Here is a 26,578-nt window from a genome sequence, read left to right on the forward strand (position 1 = left end):
AAGACTGAAATTCTCTAGCAATAGGAAATGAACAGCAAATTAGCTTGTAGGGTAATTCCTAGTGCAAACAAATTTACAGAGGTTTTTCAGGCAGAAAATAGGAATATCCATTACATTTTGGTCCATAATCACATGCTCTATTAAACGGGGACACAATAATATTGTAACAGACTATTGTTTTTTGAATGTATAATTTTTGATTTTTTGGAATTATAATGTGATTTGCTGTGAGAATAGTTATCCTTAGGATAAAAACATGTAATAAATAAGGGATACATAGTAGACTTATATCTGCTGTTTTTATTTGTTTTTGTATCATAGAGTAAAACTATTCAAACTGGCACTCAAAAGAAGGTTAAAAGAACACTTCCAAACCCTCCACCAGAAGAAGCTGGCAATGTTTTGCAGTCTACATACAGTACAGTTGGGTCCGTTTCTCGCAGAAGAATTTGTAGGACTACAACAATGGCTCGAGCTAAAATTCTTCAGGACATTGATAGAGAATTGGATTTAGTTGAAAGAGAATCTTCCAAACTACGCAAGAAACAGGCTGAATTAGATGAGGAGGAGAAAGAAATTGATGCAAAATTGCGGTATCTGGAAATGGGAATCAACAGGAGAAAAGAAGCTTTGTTGAAAGAGAGAGAAAAGAGGGAAAGAGCTTATCTACAAGGAGTTGCTGAAGAACGTGATTATATGTCAGATAGTGAAGTTAGTAATACAAGACCAACTAGAATTGAAAACCATCTAGGCTTAGACAGGCCACAGACTGCTCCACAAACAGAGTACAGTCCTTATTTGCCACCACAGACTCAGACAGAAACTCCATTTGCACCTCAGACAAGCCCTTACACACAGTACCAATATCAGACCCCTACTTTGCTGACTCAAGCTCCAACCCAATATCCTCAACAGACTCATTACCAACCACCTCTATATCATCAGCAGGTTTCATCATACCAAACCCAACCAACTTTTCAAGCTGTACCAACTTTATCTTTTACTCCTCAGCCACAATCAACACCAAGTCAACAAACTTATCAGCACCAATCACAGTTATTATTATTACAGCAAAAAGCAAGGCAAGGTGCATTAGATTTAGATTCTAAAATATCATCACATTATGATGTTATAAGAAACCAACCTCTTATAATTGCACCTGTTTCTACTGATAGCAGCTACTCTGTTTCTCATCTTGGTAGTAAATATAGTACTTTGGACTTACGTTTAGGCTTAGATGAAAAAAGTAGCATGGCAAGTAGTCCAATGTCTAGCATATCTGCAGATTCATTTTATGCTGATCTAGAACACCATGCTTCCAGAAATTATGTTCTAATCGATGACATTGGGGAACTCACTAAAGGTTCAAGCTCTTTAAGCTCTGCATTTGGACTACATGAAAAAGAGCTTTCCAAAACTGACCGTTTACTTCGAACCGTAGAATCTCGAAGAACTCCTGAAGTAACAGATTTTCTAGCTCCAATTTCAACCTCTACCAGATTACACACATATGGAAAAGGAGATGAAGAGTCCATGGAAGATCCTTATGAATTAAAGCTTCTTAAACATCAAATAAAACAAGAATTTCGTAGAGGCACAGAAAATTTAGATCCACTGGCTGGCTTTTCACCTTATTATCACTCGGATAGTCTGTATAGACACTTTCCTAAGAGTGAAAAATATAGCATTAGCAGGCTAACTCTAGAAAAACAGGCTGCTAAACAGTTACCACCAGCTATACTGTATCAAAAACAACCTAAGCATAAAAAATCCTTAATAGACCCAAAGATTTCAAAGTTCTCTCCAATTCAGGAAAGTAGAGATTTAGAACCTGACTATTCTAGTTATCTGTCTTCTAGTACATCTTCAATCCCAAGCATATCTTCAAAGGTAAGGCTACTGCAGGATGATATTACATATGGCTTGAGGAAAAATATTACTGATCAACAAAAATTTTTGGGTCCTGCTTTGGCTCAAAGCCTTGGGTCAACTCTTAATACGAACATAAGAACTGCAATGCAGGATGAAGTTGATAAACCTTATGTAAGTGGTAGCCGATCACGACCTTCATCCAGACCATCATCTGTTTATGGTCTAGATTTGTCAATTAAAAGAGACTTATCTAGTTCATCTTTAAGACAGAAAGCTAATGAGTCAGAAGCGTTAGAGGGAACATTCAGTCATGCAGCACCTTCAGGAAGAACAAAACCATCTAGTCTTCCTATTAGTCAAAGTAGGGGAAGAATACCAATAGTAGCACAAAACTCTGAAGAAGAAAGTCCACTAAGTCCTGTGGGCCAACCGATGGGAATGGCACGAGCTTCAGCTGGACCTTTGCCACCAATATCTGCAGACACCAGGGACCAGTTTGGCTCCAGTCACTCTTTGCCTGAGGTACAACAACATATGAGAGAAGAATCAAGAACTCGTGGCTATGATCGAGACATTGCATTCATCATGGATGACTTTCAGCATGCCATGTCTGATAGTGAAGGTAATGAAGGACTCAGACTTCTTTATCACTATCACAACACAAACCTTCATTTCTATGCATGCTATTAATGTATCTTGTGACTTTTTAACATCTCCTTTCTGTTGTGGATTCTCCGTGTTCTTTCTTTTCTACTCTGATTTATTTGAGTTAAGGTTTTTTATGTTCTTGTGTTTCTTTTGTCCTTATTTATACATATACATGTGCATATGTCATATTTTGATTGTATGTTTAACTTTTACCTGATGTTTCAAAATAATTTATTAGGATAAAGACAAAATAGTTCCTTTACCATTTACTTATCTAAATTCCAATACATGGAAACATAATCATTACATTTTTACAATTTGAAAAGTGGAAAAAAATTTTCAAATTTGTAAAAACGATGAACCAATTTATTTTTGTAAATTGAATGGAGGCTTTACTAAAAATCAAAAGATAAAATTAGAGGTTTATTATTTTGGTGTTAATGTGAATCTACTGATCTCATATTATTTACAAATTTGTTCATGTATTTTATATATACTTTATTTAAAGACTATAAGGCAACTAAGAATGATACTTTAAACTCCTTGCTGCTGTCAGCACATGTGACAGTCTGCTTTGCAACATGCTTTAGCAAGCCCTTTGCAGCAGCAAGGAGATATAACAAAATAGTTATAAGTGAGAGCTTTGGACTCTGAAATCATTTATTTATAACCTTATTTATCTACAAAATAGACTTTCTGTAACTGTTTGTGAAATATGTGCATTCATTTTCGTGCTTTTGTTTTTTATGTCCAATAAATGTTTGTGTGCTATTTAATAAATATGTGCATGCATTTTTTTAATTGCTTATGATTATTGTTAAGAAATAGACCGCATGATATAATGCTGCATGGAAATTCAACAGTATTTTGGTTTATTCAATAATATATTAGCAGATTAAATATAGGGAACATTTATGGTTTAACTAAGATACTGTTATAAATTTGTAAGAGAAAATGCTCATGGTCAATCTTCAATTTGAGTGATAAAATAAATTGGATAAGTGGATAATTAAAAAGGAAACCTAAGATATCATTTTAAGGTATCAGTAGGAAATAATGGTTAAAAAAATTACAGAATTCTGTGACCATAAACCATACAATATCTATGGTATTCATTCAGATCATACAGTATTTAAATATTACTTAAGGGAGTTTTCTCATTTTAGGTTAAGGCCCCATGTTGCCTAAACACAGTTTTTTTTTCGTGCAGATTTTGCTGTGTTTTTTTGAGCCAAATCCAAGAATGGATACAAAAGGAATGGAAAATATATAAAAAGTTCTTACACTTCTTCACTGTTCAATCCACTCCTGACCTTGGCTAAAAAACCACAACAAAATCTGAAACAAAAAAGCTGTGTTTCTGCAACATGGGGCTTCAGCCTAAGTAAGGTTTCCCATTCACCATAAGGCTGAAGCCCCACATTGCAGAAACATAGCTTTTTCTGCTGCAGATTTTGCTGTGTTTTTTTTTTTTTGAGCAAATGGCTTCAAAATATATAGGAAGTACTTTTACTTCTACCTACTGCTCAATCCACTCCTGGGTTTGGCAGCAAATTCTGCAATAAAAAAAACTGCATTTCCACAACTAGGGGTCTCAGCCTTAAAACGCTTATGGCATATCAGGTTATACCATAACTTACTGACAGGTAGAGATGCCTAGGACCATACCAAGCATGCAGGAAGAAAAGTTAGCTGCTGATAGCAGCATACAGAATGAAGCTAGAGGAAGAGGTGCTGAACTCTTTAACAGATACAGAACGAGCCACACAGTAAAATTCTCTTTGATTAGTTAGTATTTTAGTTTTTAGTTTTTGAGGCCCTCTCAAATATTAATGTCATCCGCTGAGTCAATTCTAATTGGACTAATACAATTATCCTTCAATATTTAATAATTGTTGAAGATCTTTTTAGGAATGCTTCCAAAAATTGTATTTTATAACCTAATAGTAAAGATTTGCTTCTAATGCACTTGTATTGACAATTAATGGTCATGTATCCTAAGGGCCATATGTTGTGTTAGAAAGCAATGCTTAACCTGAAGTATATTGGAACTTACTTATATCCTAAAGTGAGTCTTTTAGCAGTTTTGACCCCTCAAAAAATGTCACAGCTCTAGATAGCTGACACGTGAATCAGTTTAAACACCTTGCTGAATTGCTAATTGCTTGACTGGGGAAAAGAAGTATTAGTCCTCCTACTGCCTCAATTGTCTTGTACAGTCCCCTACTTTATAGTGTCCTGGGCTATCTACACTATATCTATACTATATTCACCCTAAATCCTTATGTTTTCTCTTAAATGAGAGCCGTGGCATTCTCCTGGCTGAACGCTAGAAATGTCACTCTCAAGAGGAAGGCAGTGGTTTGGCAGCATTCAGTGCAGAGGGTCTTGCATACTGCACAGTAATGAGCAGCCCAGAGCACCTACAATCATAGTCATACAGTAGGAGTATTAGGAGTTATTTTCTTCAGTCTTGCAACTAGTATGACCTTTGACCTAGGTATGTTTAAAGGGAGCCAATCAGCAGTGAAATTGATACCAAACTAATAAATGTGGAGTGCTTGCTTCTATTCTTTCCAAATATGCCTTTCTTATTTTGCATTGCTGCTCCATATTCATAAAAAGTTAAATTTTCTTATGAGGATTAACTAAAAAGGGCTTTAGTGACATTTCTTCACTTGTTAAAGCTTTGCTCTCTACCCCAGATAACCAATCCTAAATGCAGACAAGGTGGGAGATGTCACTCTAGCATTTGGAGGGGTGGAAGGTGTTGAAGCACTTAGGGACGGCTGTCTATAGCAGAAAGCAACGTACTCTAAAGCCCCTTTTCAGCTAATTGCTTAAGAGTAAAACACTAATTTTCATGAAAATAGAGTTGTAGTGCAAAGTAAGAAAGAAGTCTTTGGAACGTGTAGAAGCATCCTTACAAGATTCCCTTCAATTGCTTTAAACACCAAAACTGCTGATAAATTCACTGTAAACAGTCTTTTCACATATATTGCTAAATAATTGACTATATTTCTAAAAAAAAAATAAACAAAAAAACTAATTTTTCTGACAAGGGATAGACTACTTTCATGGTATTTCCAGGAGAAAATGTATTTGATAAAGAACAAGGACTTTTTCAAAATAGACTTTTTGGGTTTATTTTTTTTTTTTTTTAAAGCAAAATTCTAGAAAAGGGCAAATTTACTAACCCTGTCTAATTTAGACATGTTTAGACCAGACAATCTTAAAATATGTTTGATTTATCACAATGCTGGATATTAAATTATGGGGCATCTTTAGACTGCCTAGCCGACTTTATACCACCTATTAGCTAGCATACTTTGTTATAGAAACTTGTACAACCACCCCCTTGTTGTATAAGCCATAGTCTCTTATTGAATGTGTATAAGTAAATCTGCCCCAATGTATGTAGAAACAGGGTTGAGCCACACTCAGAAGGAAATTTTGTACCCACATTAAAAATGACTGCATTACAGCTGTGACCTATAGATCTCCATATTTATTTTAAATCAAACCTTTAGCCCTATAGCTATATACAGTACAGCTATATAGGATTTGTTCAATAGATCCATGGGGGTCTAAATGTTATTTTCTGAAAAACAGACAGTTACCGTATTTTTCGGACTATAAGACGCGCCTCTTTTCCTCCAAATATGGGAGGAAAATGGGGGTGCATCTTATAGTCCGAATGCAGCAGGTAAATCACTGTGTGCTGCGCTGCTGTGAGGATGGCAAGGCAAGTTCACAAGTAGATAGATACTACTGTACATTGACTTGTCTATGTACAATAATATCTATCTACTGGTGAACATCGCTCAACTTATCTGCTGCCGCTGCCCACTGCTGGTCCGGTCCTCTGTCCTTTATGTGGCTTCAGAGCGCCCTGCGCCCCGCCTCCCTAGACTAGTATTATAGAGTTAGGAGAGTTGGGGCGGGTACTGGGAGGGGAGACGTGAGTGATGCACTCACGTCTGCCTGCCCACACTCTCCAGCTGCACCAAGCCTCGCCTACTCCCTGCATCTCTACAATACTAGTCTAGGGAACCGGAGAGTGCAGGGGGGCACAGGGCGCTCTGAAGACATGTGAAGTACTGGACTGGGGGGGTCTTAAAGATGGTGGCCGCTCCTGCAGAGTGGTTGCCATAGCTACCAAGTCTCTGCTGTACAGGAGACCCAATAGCTATGGTGGCCACAAGTCTTAAGAGCTAATGCCCGTGATCAGGCATTACTACTACTGGTGTTACTACTAGTCGACCTGTTACTGTGCCACGCGGGAGCCTCCCCTGACCAGCCTCAATAGTAAGTCTATGGGACTTGCAATCAAATGATTGCGAGTTCAAAATTTATATATATATATATATTAGAGATGAGCGAACACTAAAATGTTCGAGGTTCGAAATTCGATTCGAACAGCCGCTCACTGTTCGAGTGTTCGAATGGGTTTCGAACCCCATTATAGTCTATGGGGAACATAAACTCGTTAAGGGGGAAACCCAAATTCGTGTCTGGAGGGTCACCAAGTCCACTATGACACCCCAGGAAATGATACCAACACCCTGGAATGACACTGGGACAGCAGGGGAAGCATGTCTGGGGGCATAAAAGTCACTTTATTTCATGGAAATCCCTGTCAGTTTGCGATTTTCGCAAGCTAACTTTTCCCCATAGAAATGCATTGGCCAGTGCTGATTGGCCAGAGTACGGAACTCGACCAATCAGCGCTGGCTCTGCTGGAGGAGGCGGAGTCTAAGATAGCTCCACACCAGTCTCCATTCAGGTCCGACCTTAGACTCCGCCTCCTCCGGCAGAGCCAGCGCTGATTGGCCGAAGGCTGGCCAATGCATTCCTATGCGAATGCAGACTTAGCAGTGCTGAGTCAGTTTTGCTCAACTACACATCTGATGCACACTCGGCACTGCTACATCAGATGTAGCAATCTGATGTAGCAGAGCCGAGGGTGCACTAGAACCCCTGTGCAAACTCAGTTCACGCTAATAGAATGCATTGGCCAGCGCTGATTGGCCAATGCATTCTATTAGCCCGATGAAGTAGAGCTGAATGTGTGTGCTAAGCACACACATTCAGCACTGCTTCATCAAGCCAATACAATGCATTAGCCAGTGCTGATTGGCCAGAGTACGGAATTCGGCCAATCAGCGCTGGCCAATGCATTCTATTACCCCGATGAAGTAGAGCTGAATGTGTGTGCTAAGCACACACATTCAGCACTGCTTCATCAAGCCAATACAATGCATTAGCCAGTGCTGATTGGCCAGAGTACGGAATTCGGCCAATCAGCGCTGGCTCTGCTGGAGGAGGCGGAGTCTAAGATCGCTCCACACCAGTCTCCATTCAGGTCCGACCTTAGACTCCGCCTCCTCCGGCAGAGCCAGCGCTGATTGGCCGAAGGCTGGCCAATGCATTCCTATGCGAATGCAGACTTAGCAGTGCTGAGTCAGTTTTGCTCAACTACACATCTGATGCACACTCGGCACTGCTACATCAGATGTAGCAATCTGATGTAGCAGAGCCGAGGGTGCACTAGAACCCCTGTGCAAACTCAGTTCACGCTAATAGAATGCATTGGCCAGCGCTGATTGGCCAATGCATTCTATTAGCCCGATGAAGTAGAGCTGAATGTGTGTGCTAAGCACACACATTCAGCACTGCTTCATCAAGCCAATACAATGCATTAGCCAGTGCTGATTGGCCAGAGTACGGAATTCGGCCAATCAGCGCTGGCCAATGCATTCTATTAGCCCGATGAAGTAGAGCTGAATGTGTGTGCTAAGCACACACATTCAGCACTGCTTCATCAAGCCAATACAATGCATTAGCCAGTGCTGATTGGCCAGAGTACGGAATTCGGCCAATCAGCGCTGGCTCTGCTGGAGGAGGCGGAGTCTAAGATCGCTCCACACCAGTCTCCATTCAGGTCCGACCTTAGACTCCGCCTCCTCCGGCAGAGCCAGCGCTGATTGGCCGAAGGCTGGCCAATGCATTCCTATGCGAATGCAGACTTAGCAGTGCTGAGTCAGTTTTGCTCAACTACACATCTGATGCACACTCGGCACTGCTACATCAGATGTAGCAATCTGATGTAGCAGAGCCGAGGGTGCACTAGAACCCCTGTGCAAACTCAGTTCACGCTAATAGAATGCATTGGCCAGCGCTGATTGGCCAATGCATTCTATTAGCCCGATGAAGTAGAGCTGAATGTGTGTGCTAAGCACACACATTCAGCACTGCTTCATCAAGCCAATACAATGCATTAGCCAGTGCTGATTGGCCAGAGTACGGAATTCGGCCAATCAGCGCTGGCCAATGCATTCTATTAGCCCGATGAAGTAGAGCTGAATGTGTGTGCTAAGCACACACATTCAGCACTGCTTCATCAAGCCAATACAATGCATTAGCCAGTGCTGATTGGCCAGAGTACGGAATTCGGCCAATCAGCGCTGGCTCTGCTGGAGGAGGCGGAGTCTAAGGTCGGACCTGAATGGAGACTGGTGTGGAGCGATCTTAGACTCCGCCTCCTCCAGCAGAGCCAGCGCTGATTGGCCGAATTCCGTACTCTGGCCAATCAGCACTGGCTAATGCATTGTATTGGCGTGATGAAGCAGTGCTGAATGTGTGTGCTTAGCACACACATTCAGCTCTACTTCATCGGGCTAATAGAATGCATTGGCCAGCGCTGATTGGCCGAATTCCGTACTCTGGCCAATCAGTGCTGGCCAATGCATTCTATTAGCTTGATGAAGCAGAGTGTGCACAAGGGTTCAAGCGCACCCTCGGCTCTGATGTAGCAGAGCCGAGGCTGCACAAGGGTTCAAGCGCACCCTCGGCTCTGATGTAGGAGAGCCGAGGGTGCACTTGAACCCTTGTGCAGCCTCGGCTCTGCTACATCAGAGCCGAGGGTGCGCTTGAACCCTTGTGCACACTCTGCTTCATCAAGCTAATAGAATGCATTGGCCAGCGCTGATTGGCCAATGTATTCTATTAGCCTGATGAAGTAGAGCTGAATGTGTGTGCTAAGCACACACATTCAGCTCTACTTCATCGGGCTAATAGAATGCATTGGCCAGCGCTGATTGGCCAGAGTACGGAACTCGACCAATCAGCGCTGGCTCTGCTGGAGGAGGCGGAGTCTAAGATCGCTCCACACCAGTCTCCATTCAGGTCCGACCTTAGACTCCGCCTCCTCCAGCAGAGCCAGCGCTGATTGGCCGAATTCCGTACTCTGGCCAATCAGCACTGGCTAATGCATTGTATTGGCGTGATGAAGCAGTGCTGAATGTGTGTGCTTAGCACACACATTCAGCTCTACTTCATCGGGCTAATAGAATGCATTGGCCAATCAGCGCTGGCCAATGCATTCTATTAGCGTGAACTGAGTTTGCACAGGGGTTCTAGTGCACCCTCGGCTCTGCTACATCAGATTGCTACATCTGATGTAGCAGTGCCGAGTGTGCATCAGATGTGTAGTTGAGCAAAACTGACTCAGCACTGCTAAGTCTCTGCATTCGCATAGGAATGCATTGGCCAGCCTTCGGCCAATCAGCGCTGGCTCTGCCGGAGGAGGCGGAGTCTAAGGTCGGACCTGAATGGAGACTGGTGTGGAGCGATCTTAGACTCCGCCTCCTCCAGCAGAGCCAGCGCTGATTGGTCGAGTTCCGTACTCTGGCCAATCAGCGCTGGCCAATGCATTCTATTAGCCCGATGAAGTAGAGCTGAATGTGTGTGCTTAGCACACACATTCAGCTCTACTTCATCAGGCTAATAGAATACATTGGCCAATCAGCGCTGGCCAATGCATTCTATTAGCTTGATGAAGCAGAGTGTGCACAAGGGTTCAAGCGCACCCTCGGCTCTGATGTAGCAGAGCTGAGGGTGCACAAGGGTTCAAGTGCACCCTCGGCTCTCCTACATCAGAGCCGAGGGTGCGCTTGAACCCTTGTGCAGCCTCGGCTCTGCTACATCAGAGCCGAGGGTGCGCTTGAACCCTTGTGCACACTCTGCTTCATCAAGCTAATAGAATGCATTGGCCAGCACTGATTGGCCAGAGTACGGAATTCGGCCAATCAGCGCTGGCCAATGCATCCCTATGGGAAAAAGTTTATCTCACAAAAATCACAATTACACACCCGATAGAGCCCCAAAAAGTTATTTTTAATTACATTCCCCCCTAAATAAAGGTTATCCCTAGCTATCCCTGCCTGTACAGCTATCCCTGTCTCATAGTCACAAAGTTCACATTCTCATATGACCCGGATTTGAAATCCACTATTCGTCTAAAATGGAGGTCACCTGATTTCGGCAGCCAATGACTTTTTCCAATTTTTTTCAATGCCCCCAGTGTCGTAGTTCCTGTCCCACCTCCCCTGCGCTGTTATTGGTGCAAAAAAGGCGCCAGGGAAGGTGGGAGGGGAATCGAATTTTGGCGCACTTTACCACGTGGTGTTCGATTCGATTCGAACATGGCGAACACCCTGATATCCGATCGAACATGTGTTCGATAGAACACTGTTCGCTCATCTCTAATATATATATATATATATATATATATATACATATATATATATATATATATGTTGTTCAAATCACCCCTGTATCCCTAGAATACATATAAAACAAAAACATTACTGTTGAAACACATACACATTTGGTATCCCTGTGTCCGAAAACCCCCGGTTCTATTTACATTGGTTAAATATTATATTATTATGTTTTTGCTCCAAATTTTCTTTTCCCCTATTTTCCTCCTCTAAAACCTTGGTGCATCTTATGGTCCGGTGCGTCTTATAGTCCGAAAAATACGGTACATACCATGGATCCAATAGTTCTATCCGAATGGTACCTTATACTCGCTTCTAACCACAGAGAGACAACCTTTTATTGAATCCAATGCAATAAGTACTAGACTTGACTGTGTGTACAAATGCTATCATCTACTGCCACACTAGCAGGTTTATTGGCACGATAGACTTCTATGCAATATTTTATTAAAATGAACCCCTATAAGAATTTATTTTCAGTATTTCTGTGTATTTCCCTCATACTGCTCTTATATGATTCAGAGGTCTACATTATGGAACCTATCGCAAAATCTCTGAATTCTTGCCATTAACTGTTCTGACAATGTGGCTAAAAATGTGATGTGAGCAATGTGTCTGTTGGTAAATGAATGTTTTCTCTGTTTGTTTTGGGTAACCTCCAGACAATTCCTTTAATGATGGTAGGAGTCTTCTGTTGCCAGTCTCGTAGAGTCTGTGTACTGTATGTCTTTGTATTGCATGTTGGTTTTGTTCTTTAATAAGAACTTACTGGAATGTATTGATTTATAGAAAATTTATGTATAAATGAAGGCAGGTACTTCTAATAATAGCAGTGAGATAACAAATTAAGCTACAATTACAAAGAAGTCTTCAAACACTATTAAACTGTATGGTTTAACATAATGAGGTAACAAATGTTACGAATGTATTTAAATAACTATATTGTAAAAAATATATATATATTATGCATAAAACCTTTTTATTAATTGTCCCTAAAAATACTATACTTGTTCATAAAAGAAGATGTGAATATATTAAAGTACCTACTTGACTATCCTTATTACATATTACAGAATTTACATTTGCTGAAGCAGCTTAAAATTCCATATCTTATAGAGGACAAAACTAAATTGTATGACAATGCAAATGAAATGAATGATGCAACAAAAGTCCCATAATGTACATCATTAGATTGTCTTTCACCTCATTTGTTCATAGTGGTTTGCACCTCCAAGTGATATCCACCAAAGGGTTTGAACTCTCTATGTATATTTAGGTGTGTGGAAAACATGCAATACTGGTCCATTTGTGGTAAGGCATTTTATTCATTAAGAAACTCTTAACAAAGATGTTCTGATTTACTGTATGGTACTTACATTTCAATTTTAGAGATGGTCTTTGAAATTCAAATTCCTAAAGTACTTATTGAGATTACATTGGTAGAGTTGGGGGATAATATTTTTACCAGCACTTTTCGTATGCTTTGAAACACAAAATCAAATGTGACTTTTAGAAGTTCTTAAAATTATATAAAAAGCATAAACCATAATATTGAGCATATTTTATTTTACTGCATGGCAAATTTACAAAATATCATTTTTTAAAGGGTGCTTCTTAGTGTTACGGTACAATATATAATATTTAGCACACATCCATCCTTTTTGAATACAGGATAATATATTTAAACAGACCTTTTTTTTAAAGAGATTTTTAACCATATGAAATATAATAAATATCCAACAGGTTTTAGATTTTTATATGTAATATCACAATTACAGTACAAACACAGCTATTGCTTTTTGCCTTAAAGTTACTGGTTCTGTTACAACTGTGAGCTGAGTTAAAACCACACTCAATGCTCGTGCTTCAATTCTGCATTGTAAACTTTGTTCACATCTTGTTTATGGCTTCCATTTGAAGCCTGCGTAAGGAATATTTTTTATTTATTAATGGATACCATTCAATGGAATAGTATAGTCTTCTATGCTGTTCCATACTTTTCTTTATGTAGTATACCATCCTGGCACTCTTTTGTCATCCAATGACTAATGAAATGAATGTTGTGGATGAATTTAGCATGTTAACATGAACATCACAAACATAATGTGAACATAGTGAACATGGTACTGGAGAATTCTTGAATGCTAAATCCAATTTATAATATTGATAATATACTTTTTCGTTAGGGCGGGCTCACACCTGTCCGCGGTCTCCAATTTAGCCAATCTGGCGGTTTCCATCCTCTGCCCTGAGAAACTGGACAGGGGACGGAAACCCGGCGGTCAGTTTTCATACCCCTTCACTTGAATGGGTTTGCAAAGTGACCGCCCATGTGCATCTTCAGCCTCTCCATGGTGAAACAGTATTTTTTTTAAGCCAGACACAAAGTCGGACATGCAGGACTTTTAGTGCAGTTAAAAAAAAAAAATGGTTTCACTGCGGAGAGGCAGAAGACACTCACGGGTGGTCACTTTGCAAGTGAATGGGTTTGACAACTGACCGCCGGGTTTCTGTCCCCTGTCCAGTTTCTCAGGGCAGAAGACGGGAATCTGCTAGATTGGCTAAAGCAGAGACTGGGCATAGATGTGAACCCACCCTTAGTAGAAACTTTTTAGTTGTTTACAGTTAAAAGTAAAAATGCAAAATGCATTGTATTAGAATTTCGACAGTTATTCTGTCTGTTTTATACAACAATAAATAAAACTTGACTATGAGTATCATGGGGTATCCCTCATTAAGGACCCTTCAGGTTAGCATGACAAAAAGAGAAATTCTGCTACAAAGAGTAATTCTCAATTCGATAACTTATCATGGTCATATTAAAATGATATCCTATTGTGTAATAGTTACAGTACATTCAATATGCATACTGAAAGTGCCACTTTACAGGTTAAGAGGTTTCCTATTAACTTTTTCCTTGTAATAACAACAAATATAGCAAAAGGAAGTTGCTATCTAGAACTCTTGGTCAATATAAAGTAATTTATTTTTTTTTCATAAAATGTGACATAATCGAGGACACAAGCTACAGTATGCACCATTCAGTACTACACCACTGCACCAAGTCCTATCAGAGAGATCAGTGTAGTTAAAGAAGAAAAACAAGATAGTTGATAAAATATATTTTAATTTATTTCTTCCCATATGTAACAAAGTGAATTCATTTTACGTTGAAAAGAGTTGTTAGTGAAGAGGGATGTAAATGAAGGAATAAAGACTTTAGAAAAATGTAAACAGGATTATAAAAATACACAATATGGAATAATGACAATGGAATGTTTAAAGATCTAAAGATCTTTTTTGTTGCAGACTTTGCTTAATTTTTTTAAGCTGTAGCTAAGATTGGCTTCAACAGGAATATGAACTATATAGGAAGCTTTTTATACTTCTAACTTCTTCTAAATTCACTCCTTACTTTGACTCATAAAAATGCAGCAAGATGAGCAGCTTTTCTGCAATATGGGGCGTTAGCCTTAAGTAGTTTTTCCAGCCAAATAAAATGTATGGCTTGTCTGCAGCTCCTTCAGTGGGATGGTAGGGGGTGCTGGGAGTTGAGCCTCCTTCAATCAAATATTTGATACATGTAATTTTCTTTCTAGTGAGATTCTTGATATTGCTGGTTCATACATCAGACAAATACCTATTTTTTTAAAACCATCCTTTATATTAAACTTATATTTCTTAAGAACTTAAAAACACATAAACATAGACAATTGGTAGCAAAAAAAAAAAAAAAAAGACCACACAAACCATTTAGTCCACATTGTTTTTCATCTACTGAAAGTTTGTTTCTAACCTCAACTACTTTTTTTACTAAATTTTTGGTGATTCTCTTAAATTTCCCATGTCAATTTCTGTATTAAAAAAATAAAACCAAAATCCTGCAGTTTTCACTCTGGCTACTATGTTTAATAATAGACTAATACTTCCTGCTCTGTAGAGTCCTATACAGATGTCATCTTATTATTAGTATAAGCAGGATTACAAAGGAAAACACATATACAGATAATAAAATAATCACCACTCACAGTAGCGGAAGTGCACAGTTTTTCTGTTTCGCTTTACCTGCACTGGTCACAACAAGTCTAGAAAACGCTTTAGTAGACCTTAATGAATCTCCAGACTACTGTGTCTATGAGCCATGCGGTTTCTGAAAAAGCATATGTCTAAATACTGTTAACAGTAGCTAAGGCAAGATAACAGCCCTCATGTACATGTATAAAAATTGAATAACAAAATCTATAATGGATAATTAAAACCAAATTAGACAGCGTAATATCTCTCAATTAATAAAAAATAATAATATAGATGATAAATTCCATTTAAGCCCTCTCAGGTCTCCTTAATGTGGAAATGCCCTTATTTGTTTGTTTTTAATGATTTCCTATACGCTATGGGCTTTCAACGATGGCTCAATAGGTACATATATAAAGAAAAAACAAATATGGAAGCCTTAATTATATACTTAGGTGGACTACCTTTAAGATAGCTGCCTCTTACAGTGGTTACTGTTAAATTACTGTTAGTAGTTAGTATTAGTCAGAACTGTAGGCTTTCTTGTATAAAATGCTTCATGCATAAAAATAAAATAAGTACCAAAGCTTTGGATGTTTTATACATTCAGGTAATGTCTTTGCGTAATCAATGGCCATTCCACTAATTTTCACTAATTACTACTAATTATATCTGTATATTTTTACATGCAAAATGCATATTCTATGTACTAAGTAGAATATGAACATGTAATCAAATATAAAAACTCGATGGCTTACAATGGATTAATATAACATAACAATATTTATAAAACATATGCTATACACTTTTTGCTGGGGATATAAATAACTGGTATATTGTTTTTGCTATTGATGTTATGTGTCAATTATAATATTTTTGGAAAAATCTCACCTTTTTCATGTTTAGCTCATTTCAGTCTTCACAAATTACTGTATACATGAGGTCACCTCTCACTGCACCCAATAAAAATGATTATGAAATGTTCAGTTCCATTACACTAATGGCATGGCAATTTTTTTGTAAAAATGCAGTAAACTAACTTATTTTTGCTTTGCGACTGTACAGTAGACCGCAGATCTGCTTGCCTGTATGTGTACTTCTAATCACGACCTAAGCTGCATGGTTGGTCTTTTGCATGACTGCCTCATAGAAGTCTTCTTCTTCTTCCTTCCCTCTATAATACTTGAAATAGAAATATTAATGTTACATTGATTTCCAAAGCCTATCATCTTCGTCGTGAAGAAACAGATTGGTTTGACAAGCCTAGAGAATCCCGACTGGAAAATGGGCATGGAATTGAGAGAAAACTACCTGACAAATTATCTCACTCTAGACCGACTCATGCACAAGAACAAGTAAGATGCTGGAAAATCTGACACGTGCTGGTTTACACTCTTCATACTAAATATACGACACCCCTTTACTATAAGAAAAAAACCTTCTACCTTTTGGCTTTTGAAATTTCCTTTTAGTACCAGGAAAGCCGAAAGCTTGCAATCTATCATTTTTTGTTAGCCATTAAAAAAGGTATCAACTACTGAGGACTCTCAATCTTTACACCCCTTTACTAAGGAACCAGATCTTATGTAATTTGATAGCTATCTAGAAATAAGGCCAACATATTTAAATATGTGTCATTAGAAAACATAAGGAGCTAAATATAAAACCCACTTATCCCCTCCTAAACTGTTGACTGGAAATGCATTAAATTGCCTGTCCCTCTTACTCATATACTTCATAACTGTCTTCAGAGAAAGATGCTAATGAACAGCCGCAACCCAGTAACATATTTACTAACCCCACATTTAGATACCGAAATAAAAGAAGCCATATAAAAATGTTTTAATGTTTTTTCCATGTCCCAAATATTTTTGTATGCATAACACAGCACCCTATACTCTTATACAAAGTACATAGCAAAGTAAGTGGCACCAAAGATAAAGAAAAATAACCAAAAGCAGAACTTGTCCACTTTCTTTGCCAGTCTTCATAACTATCTGCATATTCTTGAAACAGTTTTGTAAACATTCTTAAGAGAACAGGGGTTAATTTCCTGCTGATCTCTATTTTGTTAGGAATTGGAGCTTAGCTAACAGATCAGAATAACAGAAGTAGTTTCCTTCTGTAGCTTACAGTCTGGACCGTGAAGGGAGGAGGTGTGAATAACTGAACTCCTGGACACTTATAGAAACAATCTTTATACGTTTGTTACAGTTCTGTTTTCAATATAAGACAGAATGGTGTCAGTGAAATTGAGTATATTATAGGAAGAATAGCTTGATGGACAAACTGATCTACATATTCATGTAATGAATGCCAGTGGAGATCAGAATTATAAGGTTCTGCAAGATCTCCTGAATGTTCCATGTGAATGGAACAGTGATGCTCAGGTGTGGCCACCAATTCATTCATTTGTAAGGGACTGTTGGGATGGAGATGTAGTTGCATCACCTCAATTCACGTGGAGCAATAAGGAAAGTAGCAAACTTGCTTTTTCCTGAACTCTGGAGGTCCCAGCAGTCAAACCCCCGCAATAGGACAGTTATCTCATATATTTTGGATAGGAGACACATGTATATTGTGGGGTAGTCCTTTTAAGCTCATATCAGATTGACTGATGTCTAATTATATAAAGGATAAATCTCATCTTTCAGCAACTTTGCCCACTAGTTTATATATTATTTTATATTATAAGTCAAGTTTTTTAGTGAATATATGTATTTTAAAAATGATTATACAGACTAGATAGATCCTGAACATGAATCAGTTATTGTAAGTCTTTTCAGTAGTCTTCTGTACGCCAATACACTATTTATTATGTTTGCTTCTTACCCACCAGATGAATGGAAAGCCTATTCACTACCCATTTCCTCATACAAGAATTAAACTGCAAAGAGATCCAAAGGACCATACAGTATCAGGTAACTTTTTTTTCATGAAAATTTTTTTTTTTATTAAAACTGTAATCAACTTGTAGTTAATTGACAGTAGATGTGACATCTTATGATTTTATCAATTATGTTTTTTTTTCCTTTATTTAATAGTTAAATAGCTAAAACATAAAATCAAACAATTATTTACCTCCCTGTATGGTACTCAAATTTGGACTGGCCCACAGTGGGCTTCTAGCACCTAACCCCTGCATCAGTGGAGCATGGTACAGTATACACACTGCTCTATAGGATCACACACAGCCTATGCACCCATATAATAAACTGACTAGAAAATTTAACAAATTAACCAATTTATTATATCTAGATGCATTGGGTGTCTGAGATAATTAATAGGCACAAAACAAATTGACCACTATCCTCCCCCCTGGACTCCATATTCATAGTCACCATCACAAGAGTTAAGGGGGCCCTAATTTAAGACAAAGGCTAGGTAGTAAGCCAATACTGAAAATAAATGGGAGGCAGGTAATATTTGAATGTAACTGTAATGTGGGCCCCAAGAATGAGTTCCACGTGTGGGCTCCAAGGTACCACTGACTGTACCGTACTATCAATAGATTAAATTAGTGTACATTGTTTACAGAATTAATACATATTATATTACATATCACATATAATATAAACATATTATGTAATAAGAATGATTCATTTCACTGACAGAAAGCAGAGTAATGGTGAAGAATAGAAACAGATGATATAGGTCTATATGTATCCCAGTCATGATGTTGTGTTAGAGAAAGTATCTAGCATGTCAATAAATTACAAATAACTAATTATCTAGTGTATAATATCACTAAATTACTAAGTTTAACCTTATGTCAAATTGAAGCTGAAGGTGACAAATTATTTGCATGGGTTAGGTAAATAAAGACTGGCGAGATATTACGGATTTAGAGAAGTGACTATGCATATATTTTTCATGCTGTTTTTTTATCCAAAGCCAGAGGTGTATCCAACAGAATTGGGATGTATAATGGCAGTACTTACACTTTGCTTTCCTGATGGATACATGTCTGGTGTTGGCAGCAGTGACATTGTTACAAAAAACTCTATGTATGAAACCACTCTTACTGTGTATTCATTTCCCTATATTTTATGGTTCAGCAAGCTCTTAGTATGTGTAGTGGACTCTATTTTGTTGTTTGCATTTGTACTGCTTTGTTATATGCAGGTTACCTACGGCAGTTAATGAGATATTGTGCAGGCAAATGAACAATATAGTTTTGACCTTTACACAAGGTAGTAATGAACACGTACAAATTACTACTTTGACATTTTCAAGCAATTCTAAATAGGAAGAAACACCTGGTGATTGTGGGATATGAATATTTAAAATATGTTTTGATGCTGTTCCCTACCTTGGTATAATCCATAGTGAATATATTTAGCACCTGTTACAGTGTGTCAGCATCATTAATAATTACTTTTTGCAATTAGTATCATAGCCGCAAGTCTAGAAAGAAATATTGTGTATATTCCATATGATAATTGCGGTATATGACAATACTACATTTCTGACTGTTTGACTTTCAATAGACATTTCCCAAAAACGGTATAACTAAAAAGTGTACCTGGTGCCAAAAAAAAAGATGTCCAATGCATTTCCGTACAGAGAAATATAAATAAGGGATATTATACACTATACTGTGTTATTAATATGATGGCATAAAGAAATCTCTTCAGTTGGTAAAGAGATATAGATTTCTTAGAATTATTTTACTTTTCTGAAGCATAGTTATTTAACAATTGTCTTTGTATTTGGTTGATATCCCCAGGTTTAGGTACGTAAAAGATTTAATAATTTATTAGATCATAGACTATTAAATATAATAGCATGAAATATGTTATCTGCCATAAAACTCTATTCCCTTATATTAAATAACTGGTAGTTATGTCAGAGCCCTTTCCAAACCATTAAGTGTGAATGTAACACCTTTAAATAGCAAACTAGTCGCATAAAAAGTGTCAAATAAACATATAAAGCCACAAATAGATGCGTCCAATAAATAAAATGCCGCCACTCAATGTACCAATTATAAGGCAGTTGTCTATTCAAAATTCCCTTCCATAAAGGGCAATATTGGCAAACAGTTATATGAATAGCAATAAAATATAATAGCAACCTTGTGTCCAAAACTTTAGCAGATGGTCATATATGGTGTCTAAACTGTATATTACATATTAGCCCAGTCATGCCACTTACCTCTCCATTAAAAAGTTCTTTCCGGGGCTCCATTTTAACCCTTAAGTACTATCATGGTGTCTATAATACACATATCATTGTGATAGACACCATGATAGTACTTAAGGGTTAATGGAAACACCAGTACAGGCATAATGAGAAGGGAAGGCCCCAGCGGTCACCTGTTGTTCCCTTTAGCACATGTGCAGTAGATGAAACACACACATAGTGTGTGCAATAGTTCCACAGTTCTGGATAGCCATTTAGCTTCAAAAGATTAGGGATATTATTAGACATTCACAGCAGATGTAGATAATTCTAACAGTCCATAATAGATCAACACATGCTATAACGCATAATAATCAATTTGTGGGTAGATTTATTTGTGGCTATAGATGAAAAGAATCAAAGAGTAAAGAAGTGACTAAAATTCTTTGCTAAATGTATTTTGGTGCTATGGAGGCTGAGGCTCCTTCTTCGGGGGCATATATAGTCATCAAATGGCAAGATATAAAAAGAAATATGACATTTTTCACATCTAGCCATTGTATGAGTGTGCCACTGAGGAAGGAGCCTGCGGTAGGACCAAAATATGTTTACCAAAGAAATTTATCAGGCCACTTTTTTACTATTTGATATATGTAGTAGAAAAAGAGAAATTCGCCGGCAGCTCTCCGTGAATAAGATATAACTTTTATTATAAACACATCTTAAAATATGAGGAAGGAACAGACATTCCGAAACGCGTCTGCATTTTTTTAGGGGGAATTTTTCTTCTTTTTCTTTTTTTGATTTATGACTTGCATCTATTTTTTGTCATTTTAAGATGTGTTTATAATAAAAGTTATATCTTATTCACGGAGAGCTGCCGGCGAATTTCTCTTTTTCTACTGGATCTTGCCACGCTCAAGGAATAGAGCGTGCCGTGCACCCCGAATTCATTACTACTAGTCGATATCTCTGCATACAAGGGTGAGCTGAAAAACTTTTTTCTATTTTTTTTGCATTTGATATATGTATCTATTGCCACCAATAAATCTATTCACAAATTGGAGATGATTTGTTCTAACATGTGGGATCTATTATAGACTGTTAGATTTATCAACCTCCTTCTTTTTTCTCATCAATCATGCATTGGCATCTCCACTTTCCTAATATCTAGTATACAGTTTGGACACTATACTTGACTACAGTATCTGCTGGAGTTTGGGGCACATGGTTGTGATTGTATTTGATATCTATTAATATGACTGTATATCAATATCCCCTGTTATAGAATTTAGGACAGACAACTGCCTTACATTTGGTACAGAGTTGTAGCGTTCTATTTATTGAACACATCTATCTGTGGCTTTCTATGTTTATTTGAGATCTTTTACGTGGTTTATATACTCTTTAGAGGTATATTCACATTCAGTGTTATGTCGAGGCCCCACCATCATTACCAGTTGTTTACTATAACAGAACAGTGTTTTGTTTTTTGTTTGGTTTTTTGCAGATATAGCATTTAATTTATTGTATTTACTTGTTTATGATCTAATGTTTTATCTTTTATATAAGTAATGACCAGCTCAGTTTGAGATTAGATTTTGTGAGATTTATATGTTAATTGGGTGACCCCCTCCCCCAGTGTCTTGCTGATGATTCGATCACAGATCCAGTGGAGACCTTTTTTTTACTTTTCATAAACTTCTTTATATCAGAAAAACTTGATTTCTGTTAGAGAAATGGCCATACAGTCACTTCCTAATAAAGTCATGAAGAGATATAGGAACAATCTTGTAAACTAGAAGGTAAGGTCAATGTGGGAAAAATGTATTTCGAACATATACTTGCCATCCTTCATGAAATATGCATCAACTTCTTGTTTTTTTGTTTACTTATTAGGAAATGGATTTGGAATACGGATTGTTGGAGGGAAAGAAATTCCTGTAAGTCAGGGAGAGATTGGAGCCTACATTGCCAAGATTTTACCTGGTGGAAGTGCTGAGCAGACAGGCAGGCTCACAGAAGGTACAAAATAAGTAATATATGTTGTAAATTGTCCAAATATGTAGAATTGTACACCATGCTATTAATACATCTTTACTATGACTTTTTATATGTGTTGAATATACACTGTATAATTTCTGTTAATCAGAATAATTGTGATGCAAGACTTCAGCCTTGTTTGAGTTTCACATTGCATAATCTATTGTACCAATATTCAGTGCACCATTGACTTGCTTTTTTCTGCCGATTTATTTAACTATATTTTTATTTTACTAGACTATTTCTTTAATATATGTGGTGTAGAATATACAATCATACTGTCCGAAAGTGTAAGATTCCATATCCAATAACACAATACTAATAAATCTCTTACAAACAACCTAGCTTGTGTAAGTATAGTTTTACACACAGCTTTCTTTTGGGGGAAAAAAAAAAAACATATAGTTTGCAATGCTTTTTTTTTTTTTAACCAAAACTTATAAAACTGCATTAAAACTAACTAATTTTGTCTTGGATTTAGATTATACTAGACTGTCTTACTTAGAATGTGTCAGATATATCACAGAGGATGATGCTTGATGATACATCTTGTACATATTTAATCTTAAAGTTTATACAATTTATTAGTTGTGTTCTTGACAAATTTGTTGCTTGAATTTTGGCGCAATTCTGGCATGTAAAGTCACAATTTAGAACACTCACTTTTCAATGCCATGCTTTCTTGACAAGTAAGTCTGGAAAAAATAACATAAGATAGGATGTGAAATTTTGCATCAGACATGCACCAAAATCTGGCTCTAAATCCAGCAGAACTCAGTAATAAATGTGAACATATGTGTAATTTTAGCCCTAGGCTAAGGTACCATGTTGCAAAAATGCAGCAATTTTGACTGCTGCAAAACATAGAGGAAAAGAAACATTGTGTTTTACAATATCGCCCAGCATCGAATGGACAAGAATAATTAAATGTTAAAATAATTGAAATAATTAATTTAATTGTTATATTAAAAAAATTGACAAAGGGTTTGCAATTAGGTATTGCTTTTGCGTTTTGTGGCGCCATGTCTCTTATTTATAGCTTATGTTATGAGTAAGAGACATGACATCTCGAAATCCATATATGATATTTCTCATACGATAACTAATTGCAAATACTTTGCTTGTTGATTTCATTTTTTTTTTAAATGACAATTAAAAGTACATTTTTAGATAATACCAACGTCTTGTCGATTTGATGCTGGAGTTTTATCTTACTCTTCCTGAACTTTGAACTTTGGAGTCCAGAGGTTATTGTCTGTGCATCCAGAGGAGTGGAATTAATTGAGTAGAAATTATCGGGTGAACTGAAGAAACCTTTTTCTTTATATTTGGATTGTGTTTTACAATAGTAAGAAAGTGAACGAGAGTTCACAGTTTTTTTCTGCAACAATTTTTAGTTGTTTTTCATTATGTGGACCTTGACCTTACAGTTACTTTTTGTCACAAAGGCATTCTTCACAAATGTTCCTCAATGTTCTCCCTGCGCAAAACTCTGGACGTTTACTTTGTCCGTTTTTTCCACTTAATAGTTGATTTTGTCATTTTGCCATCATTGAATTGACTACTGGCTAGGATTGCAGTATTGAAGTGACAACTATATTTGGATTTGAAGAGCCGGTCCACACAAAACTGATGAATGATTTTTCTGTGCAGCTCTTCTCTTAATGTTTATTCTTAATCATCGTTACTCTACTAATTTCCTTTAAATCCTTTTTCACCAATTCTCAACTATGATTCAGAATAATCAGTAATCGCTGTTGGATTAAAATGGAACACAGCAAAAACTGATGAAAATGTCAAGCTAAAAGTTTGCTGCACCTCTATAAAACGTTTTGTCATGTTTGCTAAAACTTTATGAAAGGAACAAAGATAATATACATTAGTAAACAATGTTACATTTACTCAGATTCATTTGTTAGAAGAACCATATAAGAAGAGAAAAATGACTTTTGAGATGAATAAATGGACATTACAGCTGATGTGTGGAAGTAGGCTCAGTAATTTATTTCTAATAAATTACTTATACATTATTTATTTACATTTATTTTGTTTCTTCAGCCCCTAAATTTGTTTCAACAATTTCTTTTTTGTTGTTAATTAGAGATGAGCGAACACTAAAATGTTCGAGGTTCGAAATTCGATTCGAACAGCCGCTCACTGTTCGAGTGTTCGAATGGGTTTCGAACCCCATTATAGTCTATGGGGAACATAAACTCGTTAAGGGGGAAACCCAAATTCGTGTCTGGAGGGTCACCAAGTCCACTATGACACCCCAGGAAATGATACCAACACCCTGGAATGACACTGGGACAGCAGGGGAAGCATGTCTGGGGGCATAAAAGTCACTTTATTTCATGGAAATCCCTGTCAGTTTGCGATTTTCGCAAGCTAACTTTTCCCCATAGAAATGCATTGGCCAGTGCTGATTGGCCAGAGTACGGAACTCGACCAATCAGCGCTGGCTCTGCTGGAGGAGGCGGAGTCTAAGATCGCTCCACACCAGTCTCCATTCAGGTCCGACCTTAGACTCCGCCTCCTCCGGCAGAGCCAGCGCTGATTGGCCGAAGGCTGGCCAATGCATTCCTATGCGAATGCAGAGACTTAGCAGTGCTGAGTCAGTTTTGCTCAACTACACATCTGATGCACACTCGGCACTGCTACATCAGATGTAGCAATCTGATGTAGCAGAGCCGAGGGTGCACTAGAACCCCTGTGCAAACTCAGTTCACGCTAATAGAATGCATTGGCCAGCGCTGATTGGCCAATGCATTCTATTAGCCCGATGAAGTAGAGCTGAATGTGTGTGCTAAGCACACTCATTCAGCACTGCTTCATCACGCCAATACAATGCATTAGCCAGTGCTGATTGGCCAGAGTACGGAATTCGGCCAATCAGCGCTGGCCAATGCATTCTATTAGCCCGATGAAGTAGAGCTGAATGTGTGTGCTAAGCACACACATTCAGCACTGCTTCATCACGCCAATACAATGCATTAGCCAGTGCTGATTGGCCAGAGTACGGAATTCGGCCAATCAGCGCTGGCTCTGCTGGAGGAGGCGGAGTCTAAGGTCGGACCTGAATGGAGACTGGTGTGGAGCGATCTTAGACTCCGCCTCCTCCAGCAGAGCCAGCGCTGATTGGCCGAATTCCGTACTCTGGCCAATCAGCGCTGGCCAATGCATTCTATTAGCCCGATGAAGTAGAGCTGAATGTGTGTGCTAAGCACACACATTCAGCACTGCTTCATCACGCCAATACAATGCATTAGCCAGTGCTGATTGGCCAGAGTATGGAATTCGGCCAATCAGCGCTGGCCAATGCATTCTATTAGCCCGATGAAGTAGAGCTGAATGTGTGTGCTAAGCACACACATTCAGCACTGCTTCATCACGCCAATACAATGCATTAGCCAGTGCTGATTGGCCAGAGTATGGAATTCGGCCAATCAGCGCTGGCTCTGCTGGAGGAGGCGGAGTCTAAGGTCGGACCTGAATGGAGACTGGTGTGGAGCGATCTTAGACTCCGCCTCCTCCAGCAGAGCCAGCGCTGATTGGCCGAATTCCGTACTCTGGCCAATCAGCGCTGGCCAATGCATTCTATTAGCCCGATGAAGTATAGCTGAATGTGTGTGCTAAGCACACACATTCAGCACTGCTTCATCACGCCAATACAATGCATTAGCCAGTGCTGATTGGCCAGAGTACGGAATTCGGCCAATCAGCGCTGGCCAATGCATTCTATTAGCCCGATGAAGTAGAGCTGAATGTGTGTGCTAAGCACACACATTCAGCACTGCTTCATCACGCCAATACAATGCATTAGCCAGTGCTGATTGGCCAGAGTACGGAATTCGGCCAATCAGCGCTGGCCAATGCATTCTATTAGCCCGATGAAGTAGAGCTGAATATGTGTGCTAAGCACACACATTCAGCACTGCTTCATCATGCCAATACAATGCATTAGCCAGTGCTGATTGGCCAGAGTACGGAATTCGGCCAATCAGCGCTGGCCAATGCATTCTATTAGCCCGATGAAGTAGAGCTGAATGTGTGTGCTAAGCACACACATTCAGCACTGCTTCATCACGCCAATACAATGCATTAGCCAGTGCTGATTGGCCAGAGTACGGAATTCGGCCAATCAGCGCTGGCCAATGCATTCTATTAGCCCGATGAAGTAGAGCTGAATGTGTGTGCTAAGCACACACATTCAGCACTGCTTCATCACGCCAATACAATGCATTAGCCAGTGCTGATTGGCCAGAGTACGGAATTCGGCCAATCAGCGCTGGCCAATGCATTCTATTAGCCCG

At 38.4% G+C, this 26,578-nt stretch overlaps 1 protein-coding gene across 1 annotated transcript in view; it reads left to right on the forward strand.

The window, feature by feature from the left end:
• The window catches only part of PCLO (piccolo presynaptic cytomatrix protein), a 305,609-nt gene that overhangs the window by 207,453 nt on the left and 71,578 nt on the right, over nucleotides 1–26,578 (forward strand). The window contains exons 7-11 of the mRNA XM_075274050.1: nucleotides 322–2,494; nucleotides 11,747–11,764; nucleotides 16,320–16,453; nucleotides 17,938–18,019; nucleotides 22,122–22,247. Coding sequence (XP_075130151.1) covers nucleotides 322–2,494; nucleotides 11,747–11,764; nucleotides 16,320–16,453; nucleotides 17,938–18,019; nucleotides 22,122–22,247 — 2,533 coding nt within the window. The remainder of the gene's footprint in view (nucleotides 1–321; nucleotides 2,495–11,746; nucleotides 11,765–16,319; nucleotides 16,454–17,937; nucleotides 18,020–22,121; nucleotides 22,248–26,578) is intronic.

This window comes from Leptodactylus fuscus, chromosome 5 (genome assembly GCF_031893055.1).
Source record: "Leptodactylus fuscus isolate aLepFus1 chromosome 5, aLepFus1.hap2, whole genome shotgun sequence".
Lineage (NCBI taxonomy): Eukaryota > Metazoa > Chordata > Amphibia > Anura > Leptodactylidae > Leptodactylus > Leptodactylus fuscus.